The 19,230-nt window shown below is 43.7% G+C and overlaps 1 protein-coding gene across 1 annotated transcript in view; it reads left to right on the top strand.

Moving 5' to 3' along the window:
• MYO1H (myosin IH) overlaps nt 1–19,230 on the top strand; it is a 111,825-nt gene that overhangs the window by 41,796 nt on the left and 50,799 nt on the right. Inside the window, exons 2-5 of the mRNA XM_003932273.3 lie at nt 7,912–8,073; nt 12,632–12,747; nt 15,976–16,174; nt 17,284–17,364. Of these exons, the coding sequence (XP_003932322.2) occupies nt 7,912–8,073; nt 12,632–12,747; nt 15,976–16,174; nt 17,284–17,364 (558 nt within the window). The remainder of the gene's footprint in view (nt 1–7,911; nt 8,074–12,631; nt 12,748–15,975; nt 16,175–17,283; nt 17,365–19,230) is intronic.

Raw genomic sequence — 19,230 nt, 5'->3', positions numbered from 1 at the left:
GAGATGGCCATTCATTCCCGGGTCTAACCCAGTCCCCATCACCGTGCAGTCACCGTAACTGCCAGAACCCTGTAACAGGCAGAGTCTGACCCTTGCACCATGGGTATGCACAGTTAGGATCCTCCAGCATTTTATCACTTTGAAGATGGAGTTCTTTCATAGATGTAACTTAATTTAATTTATTGTATTTGTTTTTTTTTATTGCATTTTAGGTTTGGGGGTACATGTGAAGAACATGCAAGATTATTGCATAGGTACACACATGGAAGCGTGACTTGCTGCCTTCCTTCCCTTCACCAATATCTGGCATTTCTCCCCATGCTATCTTTCCCCAACTCCCCACCCCCTGCTGTCCCTCCCCTGTTTCCCCCTAACAGACCCGTGTGTGATGCTCCCTTCCCTGTGTCCATGTGTTCTCATTGCTCAACATCTGCCTATGAGTGAGAACATGTGGTGTTTGATTTTCTGTTCTTGTGTCAGTTTGCTGAGAATAATGGTTTCCAGGTTCATCCATGTCCCTACAAAGGACATGAACTCATCGTTTTTGATGGCTGCATAATATTCCATGGTGTATGTGTGCCACATTTTCCCTGTCCAGGTCAGCCTCCTGCTGGCAGGTGTGGGCCTGGCAACTACCCAGATCCAACCCCACCCTCCTGAGTGTCTGTGGCCAGAGGCCAAGGTGGTCACCAGAGCTCCTGAATGCTGAGAATGGCTCTGGCAACTAATGCTGTTTGTAGGGGCAAAGAGTTCAAATAAAATGAGGTTCTGCCATGGCTAAGTCCTATGGAAACCCAGACCCCAAAGGCCCCTGCCATGCCAGGGCGCTCAATGCCAGAGGCTTGTTATGGAGGCATCAGCAGGCAGTGGCCCCTTTAATGTTCTTAGGTGTGATTGAAGATCTCTTTAATTTACTCCCTCTTATTTAATCTGGGTCTAATGCTCTCTTTACAATAAATCTCAATTATCTTTTGGTCAAGGCTGAATCACTCCAGTTTCTTCATTACCCTTCTCCCTTATGTCCCAATATTCATGCCTTTGATGGTTCATGTCAGTCTTATTGGGACACTCTCATTTTCCCATGCCCTTTAAAAGATAACTGGAAATCAACAGACAAAGGAATCGAGGTGTTAGAACTGACACATTACAACAAGCAAGACTCTAGCCTGAAGTGAATGGAGTGTGCTCTGACCCTTGCAAGTTAAAAATCATTGTCATGTTACTTAATCTACAAGGTTTTGTCAAGCTTCTTTGGGATTCAAGTCACGTAAGTTCCTAGGCTGACTGCAGGAGTACACCATGCAGCCATCCTTAGGACCAGGCTAAGAGAGAGGCTTGGTTATCTCCACATCCTCTGCCTGCAGCAACCTGACTGCAGTTTCTGGGTCCACATCTAGACATTGTTTCAGAAACCAGCCCACCTCCAGCTTAATATGAGCTCATTGACTCCTAATCAGACTTTTTGCTTTACTGTGTTTCTATTTCTAATAATCGTGATTACTGATAATAGTGATGATGAAAGCAAGCACTCACTGAGCTTAAATCGTGCCTGGCATGGTTCCATGTGCTTTACATGGTTCTGGTGAAACTGACAACCCTATGAGGTAAGTGCAATTGTCATTCCATTTTATAGAGATGAAACAGAGACTTGGGACTCTCCCAAGCTTGTACTGCCAGAAAGCAACAGAGATGGAATTTGAACTTGGAAAGACTCATGTTCCAAAGTCTTAATCATTATGCTGTAAGTCTTCATTATTATGCTTAATCATTATGCTATGCTATATGTGGTACAGCATGGAAATACTTGGGATTACTAAAACATTTCTTTTCTTTTTTCTTTTTTCTTTTCTTTTTCTTTCTTTCTTTCTTTTTTTTTTTTTTTTTTTTTTTTTTTTGAGACAGCGTCTCACTCTGTTGCGTAGACTGGAGTGTAGTGGTGCAATCATGGCTCCCTGCAGCCTCAGCCTCCCAAGGTTCAGGTGATCCTCCCATCTCTGCCTCACAAGCAGCTGGGACTATAGGCACACACCACCACACCCAGCTAGTTCTTGTATTTTTAGTAGAGACAGAGTTTCACCATGTTTCTTAGGCTAGTCTTGAACTCCTGGGCTCAAGCAATCCCCCTACCTTGGCCTCCCAAAGTGCTGAGATTACAAACATGAGCCAGCACACCTAGCCTGGAATCACTAAAATACTGTTTTATCTAAACGCATCCTTTTGAATGTTGGGTTGCTAGTGATTATGGCTCTTCTAGCTCCATTTGGCTAGTGTAGGGAGACATCTGGTGGCCATTCTGTTTTTTTAAACTTTTTATTATGGAAAACTTCAAATTTATACAAAGCCAACAGAACAGTATCATAAACCCCCTCTACCCACCACCTAGCTTTAACAATTAATATTCTGCTGTTCCGTTTTCATTCATACCTCCAGCCAATCCCCACCTCTTCCCCACTTATTTTTTACAGTTCTTTTTCAAAAATAAAATTCACGTAGTGAAATGCCCACAATTTTAACTATTTATCTTGACCCCATGTAATCCACAGCCACATCATGATATGGAACGTTTCCATTACTCCAAAAATGTCCTTGGCCTGACCACTCCCCAACTAGGCAACAATTGTTCTGATTTTTCACTGTGGATTAGTTTTGCTTGTCCCAGAGTGCCATATCAATGGAATCCTACAGTACGACTCTTTTGTGTCTGGGTTCTTTCACTCAGCATAATGTCTGGGAGAGCCATCCATGCTGCTGCGTGGACCCGTCATTTCTCTTTTATTGCTGTCCTCCTTCTATTGTACAGATGGGCCACCGCCATTCTTCAGTTGATGGGGATTTGGATTGTTTCCAGTTAGGGGCCATTCTGAATAAAGTTGAGCATGAGTTGCACTTCATGTTCAAGGCTTTTTGTGGACGTATGTTTACATTTCTCTTGTGTAAATACTTAGGAGTGGAATTGCTGGATCAAAGAATAGAGGCATGGTTAACTTCATTAGAAACTGCCAGGTCTTTTCCCAAAGTGATTCTCTCTGCATTCCTACCAGCAGCGTAAGAGAATTCTGTGTGCTCCGCATCCTTGCCAGTGCTTGGTGTTGTCAGAGTTTTTAACTGTTCTGAGGTTCAGGGCGGTTCTGTTTTAATTTTAGCTGTTCTGGTACCTCATTGTGGTGTTGTGTTTTCCTGATGACTAACAGTGTTGACCATTTATCTATGTGTTTATTGCCAATTTGTCTGTCTTCCTTTGTGAAGTATCCATTTAAGTCTTTTGCCACATTGTCATTGAGTTTGTCTTTTTACTATTGGACTGCTTGTTCTGGATTCAAATTCTTTGCTGCTATATATTTTGGGAATATTTTCTGCTGGTCTGTGACTTGCCTGTTTTCTTAACAGTGTCTTCTAATGAGAAGCTTTATATTTGATGAAGTCTGATTTCTTATTTTGTTTTATTTTATTATTATTTTTCCCTGGCTCTCATCTAAGAAAATTTTGCCTTCCTCTGGATGCAAAGATAGTCCCCTTGTTTACCTCCAGTAGCTTTATATAGATTTTTAATTTGCATTTAGGTCTAAGATGCATCTCAAGTTTATGTATGTGTGTGTGTGTGTGTGTGTGTGTGTGTGTGTGTGTAGTGTGTAGTGTAATGTAACATAGGAACTGAAATACATTTTTACTTTCTTTTTCTTTTATATTTATATATTTTTAGATGATGGGAGTCTCCCTGTGTTACCCAGGCTGGTCTCCAACTCCTGGCTTTACGCAATCCTCCCACCTTAGCATCCCAATGTGCTGGGATCACAGCTCTGAGCCACCACACCCAACTGCAGTTTTTTTCTTTATAAATATCTAGTTGTTCCTGCACCATTGGATAGAAATGTTTTCCATTTCTGCACTGAATTGACACACAGTCTTATTCAACACAGGCTTACTCTAGCTTTTTCTTTTGCAAGTTGCTTTGGCTGTGCTAGGACCTTTGCATATATCCATATGTGCCAGTTGTCAATTTATTCCCTCTCAGATCCAAAGTCACCCTTCATTACCTGCTGGGCATTCACAAACTGCCCTCTTTAGGCATTTCTACTTAAAGTGAACACAATGTCATTTTTGGCACTAGAGGGCGCTGGAGGGACATTGCAATGGCAGGAGGCTTCTCTTCCTGATGTCCTTTGCTATGTTTTGCTTTTTCTTGTATTGAGGCTGTACATTCTGCTGCACAGTGACATGTGGGTGGCACACACACTAACTGTGTGCCTAGAGCACATAGTCCCTCAGTGACCTCACAGCTCTGGCCAAGGGCCTGGTGACCACTTTGTTACAGCCCTTGTGACGCAGACATCACACACTCCAGGCTTCGTACCTACGACTGTTTTCCCTCTCCCAGTGCACACCTGCCCTCGGGCCGCAGCTTACCTGAGCCCTGGAGAGTTGCTTCCCCTGATCCCCTCCTTGGTCTCCAGCAGCGGCTGTGCTCAGGAAGGTCATTCCTGTTGCCTGCCCAGTGACTGAACCAGCTCCAGCCCTGGTATCCTGCTGAGGTTCTTTGCCATTCAGTGGGCTGCAACCACATCTCCAGTGAGGGCTGAAGCCCATCCTTGGAGAGGAACAGTCCAAGTCGTCCTTCCTGAAATATTCCTCGGTAGCAAGAATGTCTCTTTCTGGCCCAAAGTCCCCACCACTCATGTGGGAGTTACAAAGTGAGTTTTCACAATTAGCATTTGTTGAAATAAAGGAAAATCAATTTGAAAAAAAGAAAAAGAAAATTCAAGCTCGACTAATCAACATAAAGGAAACGTTAATTTAAAAGAAAACATTTATTAAGTACAGGGTTGTCAGGAAAGTAAGTCTGGGTACGCTGTCTAGATTCATTTTTCGGCTCCATCTTTTGGCAGATCCTGGGTGTGGCTTATGACAGTTCTGTGCCTTAGTTTCCTTATCTGTAGAATGGGCATAATAGTATTTCATAGGGTCGGAATGAAGATCAAATGAAACAGTACAAGTCAAGCATTTAGTAAATACTTGGCTCCTGTCAGCTGCTGCTATTCCTTTTTTTTTTTTTATTGCATTTTAGGTTTTGGGGTACATGTGATGAACATGCAAGATTGTTGCATAGGTACACACTTGGCAGTGTGGTTTGCTGCCTTCCGTCCCCTCACCTGTATCTGTCATTTCTCCCCATGCTATCTCTTCCCACCTCCCCACCCCCCCGCCCCTCCCCCATTTCCCCCCAACGGACCCCAGTGTTCCCCTCCCTGTGTCCATGTGTTCTCATTGTTCAACACCCACATATGAGTGAGAATATACGGTGTTTGATTTTCTGCTCTTGTGTCAGTTTGCTGAGAATGATGGTTTCCAGGTTCATCAATGTCCCTACAAAGGACGTGAACTCATCGTTTTTGATGGCTGCGTAATATTCCATGGTGTATATGTACCACATTTTCCCTATCCAGTCTATCATCATTGGGCATTTGGGTTGGTTCCAGGTCTTTGCTATTGTAAACAGTGCTGCAATGAACATTCGTGTGCACGTGTCCTTGTAGTAGAATGATTTATAATCCTTTGGATATATACCCAGTAATGGGATTGCTGGGTCAAATGGGATTTCTATTTTTAGGTCCTTGAGGAATCGCCACACTGTCTTCCACAATGGTTGAATTAATTTACATTCCCACCAACAGTGTAAAAGTGTTCCTATTTCTCCACATCCTCTCCAGCATCTGTTGTTTCCCGATTTTTTAATGATCGCCATTCTAATTGGTGTGAGATGGTATCTCAATGTGGTTTTGATTTGCATTTCTCTGATGACCAGTGATGATGAGCATTTTTTCATATGTTTGTTGGCCTCCTGTATGTCTTCTTTTGTAAAGTATCTGTTCATATCCTTCACCCATTTTTGAATGGGCTTGTTTGTTTTTTTCTTGTAGATCTGCTTTAGTTCTTTGTAAATTCTGGATATCAGCCCCTTGTCAGATGGGTAGGCTGCAAAAATTTTTTCCCATTCTGTTGGTTGCCAATTCACTCTACTGACTGTTTCTTTTGCCGTGCAGAAGCTGTGGAGTTTGATTAGGTCCCATTTGTCTATTTTGGCTTTTGTTGCCATTGCTTTTGGCGTTTTGGTCATGAAGTCCTTGCCTACACCTATGTCCTGAATGGTTTTGCCTAGATTTTCTTCTAAGGTTTTTATGGTATTAGGTCTGATGTTTAAGTCTTTAATCCATCTGGAGTTAATTTTGGTGTAAGGTGTCAGGAAGGGGTCCTGTTTCTGCTTTCGGCACATGGCTAGCCCGTTTTCCCAACACCATTTATTAAACAGGGAGTCCTTTCCCCATTGCTTGTTTTTGTCATGTTTGTCGAAGATCAGATGGTTGTGGGTATGTTATATTTCCTGTGAGGCCTCTGTTCTGTTCCATTGGTCTATATCTCTGTTTTGGTACCAGTACCATGCTGTTTTGATTACTGTAGCCTTGTAGTATAGTTTGAAGTCCGGTAGTGTGATGCCTCCTGCTTTGTTCTTTTTGCTTAGAATTGACTTGGCTATGCGGGCTCTCTTTTGGTTCCATATGAAGTTTAAGGTGTTTTTTTCCAGTTCTGTGAAGAAGGTCATTGGTAGCTTGATGGGAATAGCGTTGAATCTGTAAATTACTTTGGGCAGTATGGCCATTTTCACGATGTTGATTCTTCCTAACCATGAACATGGAATGTTTCTCCATCTGTTTGTGTCCTCTCTAATTTCGTTGAGCAATGGCTTGTAGTTCTCCTTGAAGAGGTCCTTTACGTTCCTTGTTAGTTGTATTCCTAGGTACTTTATTCTCTTTGTAGCAATTGTGAATGGCAGTTCGTTCTTGATTTGGCTCTCTTGAAGTCTATTACTGGTGTATAGGAATGCTTGTGATTTGTGCACGTTGATTTTGTATCCTGAGACTTTGCTGAAGTTGTTTATCAGTTTCAGGAGATTTTGGGCTGAGATGATGGGGTCTTCCAGATATACAATCATGTCATCTGCAAATAGAGACAATTTGATTTCCTCCTTTCCAATTTGGATACCCTTTATTTCTTTTTCTTGCCTGATTGCTCTGGCTAGAACTTCCAGTACTATATTGAATAGGAGTGGTGAGAGAGGGCATCCTTGTCTAGTGCCAGATTTCAAAGGGAATGCTTCCAGTTTTTGCCCATTCAGTATGATATTGGCTGTTGGTTTGTCGTAAATAGCTTTTATTGTTTTGAGATACGTTCCGTCAATACCTAGTTTATTGAGGGTTTTTAGCATAAAGGGTTGTTGAATTTTGTCACCCCGCGTTCCGGTCGCCTGCTGAAAAGGCGCCGGGATCTCCCGTGCTGCGACTCACGGAGTCGGCTCGAACTGTGTCGCCGGCTCCTGGCGGATTTTTTGCCTAGGAATCTCCTGGCCTGACTCGCTATTTCAGATGAATGGGCAGCTCTGCCGTCTCAGGGCTCTGCTCGCCAGCTAAGAGGGCTCCCAGACCAGTGGCTTTTGTACGGAGAACCGCAGCAACAGGGAGTGGTCACAGCAGCCGCGCGGGCGGAATCAGCCCCACAGGGGCCAAAACAGCCGCACCAGCTGGGACTGCGACGCTGGCGACCCCTCTGCCTGGGTATCTCGTGGTCTGTGGGCAATAAGAGTTCGTCTGGAAATGCGGCGTCCACTCACCCTCTGCACCTTCACTGGGAGCTGAAGTCCTGAGCTGTTCTTAGGCGGCCATCTTCCCAGCATTCCCTCCTATTTTTTTTAATTATGATCTTGTATCCCCAACCATACTGTAAGCTCTGAGTGAAGACGGCATAATTACACGCTGGCTCTTTACTACCCCAGGGTTTAGGATCTTGTTATTTCCATGCATTAGACGTGTTACAAATTTTACCAAATAGACGAGTTGCTGAAGAATCTTCTGTTTCCCGTAGAAAGAAGAAGTGAGGAGGAAACACATCCGTCTGCACATGGAAGGGGCGCTGACTGCCCGGGACAAGGTCGGGGTTCAGGATTTTGTGCTACTGGACGCATACACCAGCGAATCTGCCTTTCTTGACAACCTCCGCAAGCGTTTCAGCAAGAACCTCATATACGTAATGTGACCCATTTCTCAGATGTTTTTCTGGGGTAGTTGTTCCCTTCTTGCCTTCAAGACTTTGATGACTGTGAATAATATCACTCTATTAGATTAGACATTAATGGGAGATACTGAGGGATCACTCTTAGATGTACTTCGATCCTTTGTGCTAAGACTTTTATGGCTGCCCATTATAGAAACCCAACTTACACCAGCCTCAGTCACAAAAGGGAATCTGTCCATGCCTGTAACTGTAGGTCCCAGGATTAGAACGACGGTTTCAGACGATGTCTGGAGTCTCTCTCTCTCTCTCTCTCTCTCTCTGTCTCTTTTTTTTTTTTGACAGAGTCTTGCTCTGTCACCCAAGCTGGAGTGCAGTGGCATGATCTCAGCTCACTGCAACCTCCACCTCATGGGTTCAAACGATTCTCCTGCCTCAGCCTCCCAAGTAGCTGAGACTACAGGTGTGCCCCCACCACACCCAGCTAATCTATGCCCAGATAATTTTTCTATTTTTAGTAGAGACAGGGTTTCACCATGTTGGCCAGGCTGGTCTTGATCTCTTGACCTCGTGATCTGCCCACCTCAGCCTCCCAAAGTGCTGGGATTACAGACATGGGTCACCATGCCTGACCTCTGCTCTGTTTTCTTATGCATCCATTTTCTTCTCAGGTGCATGGCAGCAAGATGGTTGCTCTCAGATCCAGGGTGACATTGTATCAGCTTAGGGTTGCTGCTGAGAAGCGAGCCCATCCTCTTGGAAAAAACTCTAGTAAATGGCCCAAGCTGACATTGATCAGCTCTGATTGGCCCACTTTGGGTCATGTGCCTGTCTCTGTGCCCATTCCCATGGCTAGAAATGAAGACGATTCTGATTGGCCAAGCTGGGTTCCCAGGCCCACCCCTGGAGTCACAACCCCAGACGATATAGGCTAGGAATTGGCGAAGAGGGTTCCCCAAAGGAATCTGTTGGGAGAGAGTGGCCGAGATACCAAGCAAGCAAAAATAAGAGCAGTCCACCACACCCCATGAATGGTCAGGGGTCAAGAATGCAGCACCTACCAAATGCTTCTCAGATTGATCTTTTCACATCTAGTTTTTATTCAAAAGCCAGTTTTTATTAAATTCCCGTGTATCACCACACTCCGATTTGACAGTCAATGATCAGGCAAATTCCTCTAAGGTAGACTTCATAGTGTCCCTGTGTGTGACTTGGGTGTTTGCCAAGAGTAAATTAGACAGTCAGAAGTGATTTAAAAATATTTGTCTTACAGTTACTTTGTTTGTAATGGTGCCCGTGACTTAATCTATATGTTGAAACCAAGGTTACCAGAAGAAATAAATAAGGTGTTTGTTAGTGTGCATATCCCACAGCATAACTTTCAGAATTATCACTCCTAATTGTAGAAAGAGAAAAATAAACTAATTTTATGTACAGGCAAAGGAAAAATAGCATGGTACAGAGAAGTACAAATGGGAGGATAGGGTCATCATCATGAAGCTAAATGCTTCTGATTTGAACTGATAAATTTCAGAAACTGTCTTCCACCCTGCATTTCTACTGATGGAAATAATATGAAGTTTTAGTAAAAATTCTGTTTTGGTTCTCTGGTTTTTGTCCTGGAGATTGGAGACATTAGTTAGAATGATTTTAGCGTGATGTTTGCTGGTTTGTTTAAGATGAGTCTCCCTATGTTGCCCAGGCTAATCTTGAACTCCTGGGTTCAAGCACTCCTCCTGCCTCAGCCTCCCAAGTAGCTGGGATTACAGGCACACACCACCACACCCAGCTATAGCGTCATCGTAATGTAGATTTTAGTGCATCCTGTATTTGAAACAGCTACAAACTGAGAATCTGAGAATACCGGACATATTTTCCAAGGAGTATATTCATTTTTTTCTATATAAGAGCTTAGAGCATTTGTTTATTCATAATTGTATTTCAAGAAGCCTTATGTTCGTGGTTATATTATAAATATAAGTAAGTACTTGGAAAAACTTGAATATGAGTAGAGTATGATGCTGAAATCTGGGGATATAAGTGCCAGTAGCGGGAGCGTTTTGCTCAATTTTAGAAGGTTGGTTGGTATACCCATCCTACTTTCTTGTTTTATTTTGTGTTTTTTTTTTTTTTTTATACAGTCTCACTCTGTCACCCAGGCTGGAATGCAGTGGCCTGATCTTGGCTCACTGCAACCTCTGCCTCCCGGCTTCAAGCAGTTCTCCTCCTTCAGCCTCCTGAGTAGCTGGGATTACAGGCATGCGCCACCACGCCCAGCTAATTTTTTTTGTATTTTTAGTAGAAACGGGGTTTCACCATGTTGGCCAGACTGGTCTCGGGACTCCTGACCTCAGGTGATCCACCTGCCTTGGCATCCCAAAGTGCTGGCATTACAGGCGTGAGCCACCACATCTGGCCCACCCATACTACTTTCATTCAATGCCAGAGAGACCTTTAAGGACCACAAAACAGGTTTCATGCTCCTCTCTCAAAGTTATCTATTCGTGTAATAGTTTAGGAAGGTATTTCTCTCTTTTTTGTATCTTCAACTTTTACTTTAACTTCAGGGGTACGTGTGCAGGATGTGCAGGTTTGTTACACAGGTAAATGTGCTGTGATGGTTTGCTGCAGGGGTCACCCCATCACCTACGTATTAGGCCCAGCATCCACTAGCTATTCTTCCTGATGCCCTCTGTCCTCACCAACAAGCCCCACTATGTGTTGTTCCCTCCTCTCCCCAAAAATGGATCCATGTGTTCTCATTGTTTAGTTCACACTTAGTAACAAGAACCTGCTGTGTTTGGTTTTCTGTCCCTGCATTAGTTTGCTGAGGATAACAGCTTCCAACTGCATCCACATCCCAGCAAAGGACATGATCTCGTTTCTTTTTATGGCTCCATCGTATTCCATGATGCATATGTACCACATTTTCTTTATCCATCCTATCATTGATGGGCATTTGGGTTGATTCCGTATCTTTGCTGTTGTGAATAGTGCTGCAGTGAACATATGTGTGTGCCTATCTTTATAATAGAATGGTTTCTATTCCTTTGGGTATGTATTCAGTAATGGGATTGCTGGGTGAAATGATATTTCTGCCTCTAGATCTTTGAGGAATCGCCACAGCATTTTCCACAATGGTTGAATGAATCTACCCTCCTACCAAGAGTGTAAAAGTGTTCCTTTTTCTCCAAAGCCTTGTCAGCATCTGTTTGTTTGTTTGGGGTGTGTGTGTGTGTGTGTGTGTGTGTGTGTGGTTTTTTTTACTTTTTTATAATTGCCATTCTGACTGGCATGAGATAGTATCACATTGTGGTTTGGATTTGCATATCTGTAATGTGGGGCTTTTTTCCATATGTTCGTTGGCTGCATGTGTGTCTTCTTCTTGAGAAGTGTCTGTTTATTCCCTTTGCCCACTTTTTAATGGGGTTGTTTTTTCTCGTAAAGTGGTTTAAATTTCTTGTAGACTCTGGATATTAGACCTTTGTCAGATGGATAGGTTGCAAAACTTCTCTCCCATTCTGTAGGTTGTCTGTTCACGCTGGTGATAGTTCCTTTTGCTGTGCAGAAACTCTAATTTAATTAGATTCCATTTGTCACTTTTTGTTTTTTGTTGCAATTGCTTTTGGCGTTTTCATCATGAAATCTTTGTAGGGCAGGTGTTTCATTTCAGTAGGGGAGGGTGGTATCTCTGCCATCCACTGCATTTGGAATAAAACCTCAATTTCTCATGGTAGCCCACAGAGCCTGTATGAGCTGAGCCTGCTCCACCTTCGACATCCTTTCTTGCTTCTGCCTTCACTCATGGGCTTCAACTGCAATGGCCTCCAGTGCCCCTAGCCTGCCACATGTATCCCTTCAGCCTGAAATGCCCTTTCTGCCTGCTTTGTTCACGGTTGGCTCCTCATCCTCCAAACCCTGTTCAGATGTCACCTCCTTAAAGAAGTCTTCCCAGCCAGGCATGGTGGCTCACACCTGTAATCCCAGCACTCTGGGAGGCCAAGGTGGGCAGACGACCTGAGGTCAGGAGTTCAAGACCAGCCTGGCCAACATGGTGAAATCCCGTCTCTACTAAAAATACGAAATCAGCTGGGTGTGGTGGCAGCAGATGTCTGTAATCCTACGTATGGGAGGCTGAGGCAGGAGAATCACCTGAATCCAGGAGGGAGAGGTTGCAGTGAGCCGAGATCGAGCCACTGCACTTCAGCCTGGACAGCAAGTGAGACTCTGTCTCAAAACACACACACACACACACACACACACACACACACACACACACACACACGAAGAAGCCTTCCCCACGCCTGCTAATATCGCCTGCCTTCATGGCTTGTGCCCTCATTACCCTATGTATACCTTTCTTAACACCGATCTCTCACTGCAGCTCTTTATCCCTCAACTGTTTGTCTGCTGTCATCCTCATATCCCCACAATGTAAATTCCCAGCAGAGACCCCATCTGTCTGATTTATCATGTTAAAGCCTCCATGTGGAATGAACTCATGGGGATCATAATGTGTGACAGTTTTTTGCACCCCAAAATTCCTCACTTGTGCTTTGGCTCATTTCTCTAGACATATATTGGCACCCTCCTTGTGTCTGTGAATCCATACCAGGAGCTTGGAATCTACACTGTGAGCCAGATGGAACTTTATCAAGGTGTCAATTTCTTTGAACTGCCACCACATGTGTAAGTAGCATTCACAGGATCATCACTAGGAAGATTTTTCTTTTTCCCCTTCCTCTCTCTCTCCTTCCTTCTCACCATGCATCTGTCCATCCATCCATCCATCTACCCACGTATCTACCCATCCATTCATCCACCTATCCATCCCTCTACCTGTCTGTCCATCCATCCATCCATCCATCCATCCATCCATCCATCCACCCACATATTCAGCCATCCACCTATCCAGACATCCACCTATCCATCCATCTACCGACCTGTCCATCAATACATCCATCCATCCATTTAAATCCTTGATGCATGTTTATCAGGTTTTGTACCTCATCTAAGCCCTTGCCTTCTTGTGAAGTAAGTCTTCCAACGAAGTAGAAAACTTTAGAAGGTCTTCATGGAATCTCAGCTTAAATATGAAAAGAGGTCGAACCTTTGTGTAACTGCTGAGAAATTTGAGTGTGGCAGTAGAGATGTCTTCTCTGGGAAGCGCATTGCTAGAGTGCCATCTACTGGTACCTGAGTATCATAGCGGCTAAGAAGACTGCTCTTTATAAACTTACCAGGGCTGTGGAAGCCTAAGAGGTGCAAATTTCTTCATACCTCTCCCCCATGTATAACACATGTAATAACAATTTGTGAAGGGTGATTATATATTTAGCACATAACATGTTATTCTGTTTTTTTGCAAATGTTTGAAAATACTCACCTGCAGTATGGCCAGAATTTCTGTTTTTATGTAACACTGTAAGCTGACAGGGTAGAATTATTCACCTGAACTTAGTTCGCTTGTCTCCAAACACCATGTTTCCTTCTTAACATGTAACTGACTCTGTAAAAAAAATCTGTTTAGATTTCTCATTTAATTCAGAAGTTAGTTGAAAGGAACTAAAATAAAAAATTTGCACGTAGTTAGGGATTACTGTTTAGTTACACATTAATTCAGCGTTTCTAGAGCCATTTCACAGAGCCTAGGAAACGGAACCACTTTGATATCAGTTTCCACAAAGTTAAGGACAGTTTTAGGCCTTAAAACCTCACCATTTAAAATAATTTTCCCTTGTGTTGGAAAATAATGTATGACCCATATTTTCTGGTAAATAATGCTGTTTGTTTGTCACTATGCCTAACTGGCCAAACTTTCTTTCTTTGTTTTCCCCCCCCACAAGATGGAGTCTTGTTCTGTTGCCCAGGCTGGAGTGCAGTGGTGCAATCTCAGCTCACTGCAACTTCTGCCTCGTGGATTTAAGCGATTCTCCTGTGTCAGCCTCCTGAGTAGCTTGGATTACAGGCACCCACCACCACGTTCAGCTAATTTTTGTATTTTTAGAAGAGACAGAGTTTCACCATGTTGGCCAGGCTAGTCTTGAACTCCTGACCTCAAGTGATCCGCCCGTCTTGGCCTCCCAAAGTGCTGAGATTACAGGCATGAGCTACCGCGCCTGGCCCAAACTTTCTAATCGTTAATTAACATTCAAAACAACAACTACCAAAAAAAAAAAAAAGGAAAGATGAGCAAATTTTTCTTGCCCAGGCTTTGCTGAATTTTCCAGTTTTTCTCCCTCTTGATGTCTAGGCTAATATTTAGATTCTACCTCTGTTGTCTTAGTGACTCAGCTATTACACTTTCTAAGGCACTTATAAACCTTTCTGCATTACCACCATATATATGTTGAGACAGGGTCTCGCTTTGTCACCCAGGCTGGAGAGCAGTGACACGATAATCGCTCACTGTAACCTCTACCTCCCAGAGCTCAGGTGATCCTCCAACCTCAGCCTCCTAAGTAGCCAGGACTACAGGCACACACCACCACCCTGGCTAATTTTTGTAGAGGCAGGGTTTCAGTGTGCTGCCCAGACTGGTTTCGAACTCCTAGGCTCAAGCCATCTGCCTGCCTCAGCCTCCTAAAGTGCTGAGATTACAGGTATGAGCCACCACGCCTGGCCACCACCATGTATTGAAAGCTGAAATAGCTTTGGAACTCTGCCTCATATTCAGATTATATTCCTGGAATACCTTCATGCTTTGGTGTCAATCTTGAGGATAAAGTACTTGTCACGGTTTTACCTCTTGTTCTAAAGATATCACTGAAGTTTGTTAATCTCTTTGGTTTCCTGCCAGTCCATTCTTAGCGTTCTAGGTTTTGAGGGAAAAAATACCTGAGATCTTATTGTATTCATTGAATTATTTAGTATTTAGACAAGATTGTTATTTTCACCTACAGTTAATAGAACATCTCCTGGAGATGTAACTTAGTAGCTGGCTTATTCTTATAAAACATTTGGTGAACTTTAAAAAATATTTTCAGACGGGGCACGGTGGCTCACATCTGTAATTCCAGCACTTTGGGAAGCTGAGGTGGGAAGATCTGGAGGTCAGGAGTTCAAGACCAGCCTGACCAACATGGTAAAATCCCATCTCTACTAAAAATAGGAAAATTAGCCAGTTGTGGTGGCACACACCTCTAATCCCAGCTACTCAGGAGGCTGAGGCAGGAGAATCTCTTGAACCTGGGAGGCGGAGGTTGCAGTGAGCCAAGATTGTGCCACTGCACTCCAGCCTGGGTGACAGAGCAAGATTCATCTCAAAAAAACAAAAACAAAAACAAAAAACATTACTGTTCAAATTCTTCCTTTTAACTCTTTTACTGTTTGAGTTTTGACATCTAGTACACTTTATGTTTGATCAGTGATTGGGTTGTGGTAGAGGGTTTTCTGGTTTGGGGTTTTGGGTTTTGGGTTTTTGTTTTTTGGCTTTTTTTTTTTTCTTTTTTCTTTTTTTTTTTTTTTTTTTTTTTGAGACAGAGTCTTGCTCTGTCACTCAGGCCGGAGTGCAGTGGTGTGATCTCAGCTCACTGCAACCTCTGCCTCCCGGGTTCATGCAATTTCATGCCCCAGCCTCCCAAGTAGCTGGGATTACAAGCATGCACCACCATACCTGGCTAATTTTTGTATCTTTTTTAGTACAGATGGGGTTTCATCACATCGGCCAGGCTGTTCTCAAACTCCTAACCTCAAGTGATCCACCCGCCTCAGCCTCCCATAGTGCTGGGATTACAGGCGTGAGCCACCGTGCCCAGCCCGTGGAAGGGGTTTGATATCTGTTTGAGCTCATTGTCTTTGTACCGCAGTCTGGATGTGGCTTTCTGGAGGTGGAGTACCTCATTTTTCTTCTTTGGTGGGTGTCAGAGTCAAGGAAAGTAGCATTAAAACCAATTTGTTTCTGTCTCACTCCTCCAGCTACGCCATAGCCGACAACGCTTACCGAATGATGTGCTCTGAACTAAGTAACCATTTCATCCTCATTTCTGGAGAGAGCGGGGCAGGGAAAACAGAGGCCTCCAAGAAAATTCTCCAGTATTTTGCAGTGACCTGCCCAATGACACAGTCACTACAAATAGCCCGTGACAGACTGCTGCTCTCCAACCCAGTGCTGGAGGTAAGCGATCTCTGGAGACCAATAGAAGGGAGTTCCAGGGAGGTCGCTAAGTGAGATAAATCCCATCTGAGCAGGTCAGTCAAACCATAAAGAAAATGGGTCACACGGATAGTGTCACAGTTAGGGGTGTGACCTGGAACTAAGCCCACTTCCCCATTTGTTGAATGGGTCTGCTTAGAGTACCTACCTTTTAAGACATTTGGGTTTTTTTGTTTGTTTTTTTGTTTTGAGACAGAGTCTTGCTCTATCGCCCAGGCTGGAGTGCAGCGGTGCGATCTCAGCTCATGCAACCTCCATCCCATGGATTTAAGCAATTCTCCAGCTTCAGCTACCCAGGTAGCTGGGACTACAGGCATATGCCACCATTCCTAGCTAATTTTTGTATTTTTAGTGGAGATGGGATTTTGCCATGTTGGCTAGGCTGGTCTCAAACCCCTGACCTCATGCGAGCCACCTGCCTCGGCCTCCCAAAGCAATGGGATTACAGGCACGAGCCACTGCACCCAGCCTAAGACGTTTTGAGGATTAAATGAAACAGATGCACAAAAAGCACACAGCGGAATTAGGAAGCACCAAAAATACTGTATTATTTATTAACAGTTTTCTTATTATTGAGGTAAAATTATTTTAGTTATGATTACTTCCACTATTGCAGCTCCCCAACTTGCTGGCTGGCACCAAACAAGTCATTTTCTCCTGTGTTTTTGTGGCCTTTTTTGTAAATGAAGATGTTTATGGTTGAAGGGATTTTCATAGTGGACCCTTTGGGCAGAACAAGGTGATATAAAAAGGAGTCTGGTGACGGGGCCGTCAATAGTACCTTCTAGAACAGCATGGGCCTAGGGTTCTATGTGCCTCTGCTGAGACCATTTCCAATATATTTCCAGGAAGAAGATATTGTTCCCTTTTTCTCCCCAGGTCCAAATCAAGTGTTTGGCATTAAATTCTCTGTAGTTAGTGATTCTTTCTTAGAAGATAAAGCGTGACTCTCCTTCCTGGCTCCTTCTGCCCTCTGTCCTCCATTTTCATAATAAGTATATTATTTTGGGTCAGGAATTTGACAAGCATGGTGAGCTTAAATGACAGTGAATGACACTTTGTATTCCAAGGCTTTTGGAAATGCCAGAACGCTCCGGAATGACAACTCCAGCAGATTTGGGAAATACATGGATATACAATTTGATTTTCAGGTACACTGAAGCTCCTATTACTGGTTCATGGGGACCCCTTATTTTGCCAGTGACGGAACCCAAGCCAAGGCCCCTTAAGGGAAGAATGGCATTTACTGACTCAGGCAGTTTTTTAAAAAAATATTCAGGGTTAGTGCTAGTTTTAGAAAATGCAAATAAAGACCTCAGTGAGATAACATTTTATGCCATATAGATGGGCGAAAACTAAGAAGTCTGATATATACCAGGTATTGATGAAAATATGGCTCATAAGGAATTCTTACACATTGCTGGTGGGGTATAAAATACTGGAAAATCGTTGGAAAATAATGGGTTGTACCAGAGATATGATGCTATCTTAGGAAGCTGAAAAAACATAATCTAAGGTGTGGCCGTCCACTCCCAGATGCAAAAGCATGTTCATAACAGAACTGCTCATGATGGTAAATGGACTGAGCACCACCATCTGGAGAGAACCAGAATGTCCATCGCCAGGAGAATGCACCGTGCAATGTTCATGCCATCAGGCATTACACTGCAGAGGGCAAATGAACTACAGCTACACCCCACGTGGATGGGTCTTGGGAGCATACCGTAAGCCAGTGTAATATAATTTTTTTCATTAAGCTTCAAAACAAATCACAAGGGCCAGGCATGCTGGCTCATGCCTGTAATCCCAACACTTTGGGAGACCAAGGAGGGTGGATCACCTGAAGTCAGGAGTTCAAGACCAGCCTGGCCAACGTGGTGAAACCCCGTCTCTAAAAATATATATATATAAAATCAGCTGGGCATGGTGGTGGGCACCTGTAATCCCAGCTACTTGGGAGGCTGAGGCAAGGCAATCACTTGAACCTGGGAGGCAGAAGTTGCAGTGAGCCAAGATCGCGCCACTGCACTTCAGCCTATGCAACAAAAGTGAAACTTCGTCTAAAAAAAAACACTAGCAAATCACAAGTAAACAATATAGTGTTTAGGCATGCCTGCTTACCTAGCAGGGAGTCGGCACTTTTTTTTTTTTTTTTTTTTAAGATGGAATCTCACTCTTCCGTCAGGCTGGAGTGCAGTGGCATGATCTCGGCTCACTGCAACCTCTGACTCCCTGGTTTAAGCAATTCTCCTGCCTTAGCCTCCTACGTAGCTGGTATTACAGGCATGCACAACCATGCCCGGCTAATTTTTCTATTTTTAGTAGAGACACGGTTTCACCATGTTGGCCAGGATGGTCTCAATCTCCTGACCTCGTGATCTGCCGCCTTAGAGCCAGATAGTAAATATTTTAGGCTTTGTGAGCCACACAGCCATACAGTTGAAACAACTCAAGTCTACTCTTAGAGCATGAAAGCAGTCCACAGACACTGCATACGTGAATGAGTGTGGCTGTGTTAGACACAAAATTTAGGTGGGGCCAAGGCGAAGGGTGGTAGGAATTCTCAAGGACACATAATTCCAAGTGGTAAAATGACACACGAGAACAGCAGCTGTCTGATCATGGAGCTCAATGATAAGGACGGACTGGCTCCAGGATTTACCAGAGGCAGGATATGCGCCTCTGGTGGAGTGGATGTGGAAAGAAATTTAATAGCTATGCATCTTTAAACACTTTTTATGGAAGTTCAACACATATACTGAAAAGGCCATAAAACAGGAGGGCAGACCAGTGAATTTTTACATATGTATCCACCTCTGTAACCACCACCCAGAACAAGCTATAAAAATTTCTAGCATCCAGGCTGGGCTGGGTGGTTCACGCCTGTAATCCCAGCACTTTGGGAGGCTGAGGTGGGCAGATCACCTAAGGTCAGCAGTTTGAGACCAGCCTGGCCAACCTGCTGAAACCCTGTCTACTAAAAATACAAAAAAAATTAGCTGGGCATGGTGGCACGT

Source organism: Saimiri boliviensis, chromosome 7 (assembly GCF_048565385.1).
Source record: "Saimiri boliviensis isolate mSaiBol1 chromosome 7, mSaiBol1.pri, whole genome shotgun sequence".
Classification (NCBI taxonomy): domain Eukaryota; kingdom Metazoa; phylum Chordata; class Mammalia; order Primates; family Cebidae; genus Saimiri; species Saimiri boliviensis.
The sequence above is the reverse complement of the archived record's forward strand: the minus strand, read 5'-3'. Positions and strand labels throughout refer to the sequence as shown.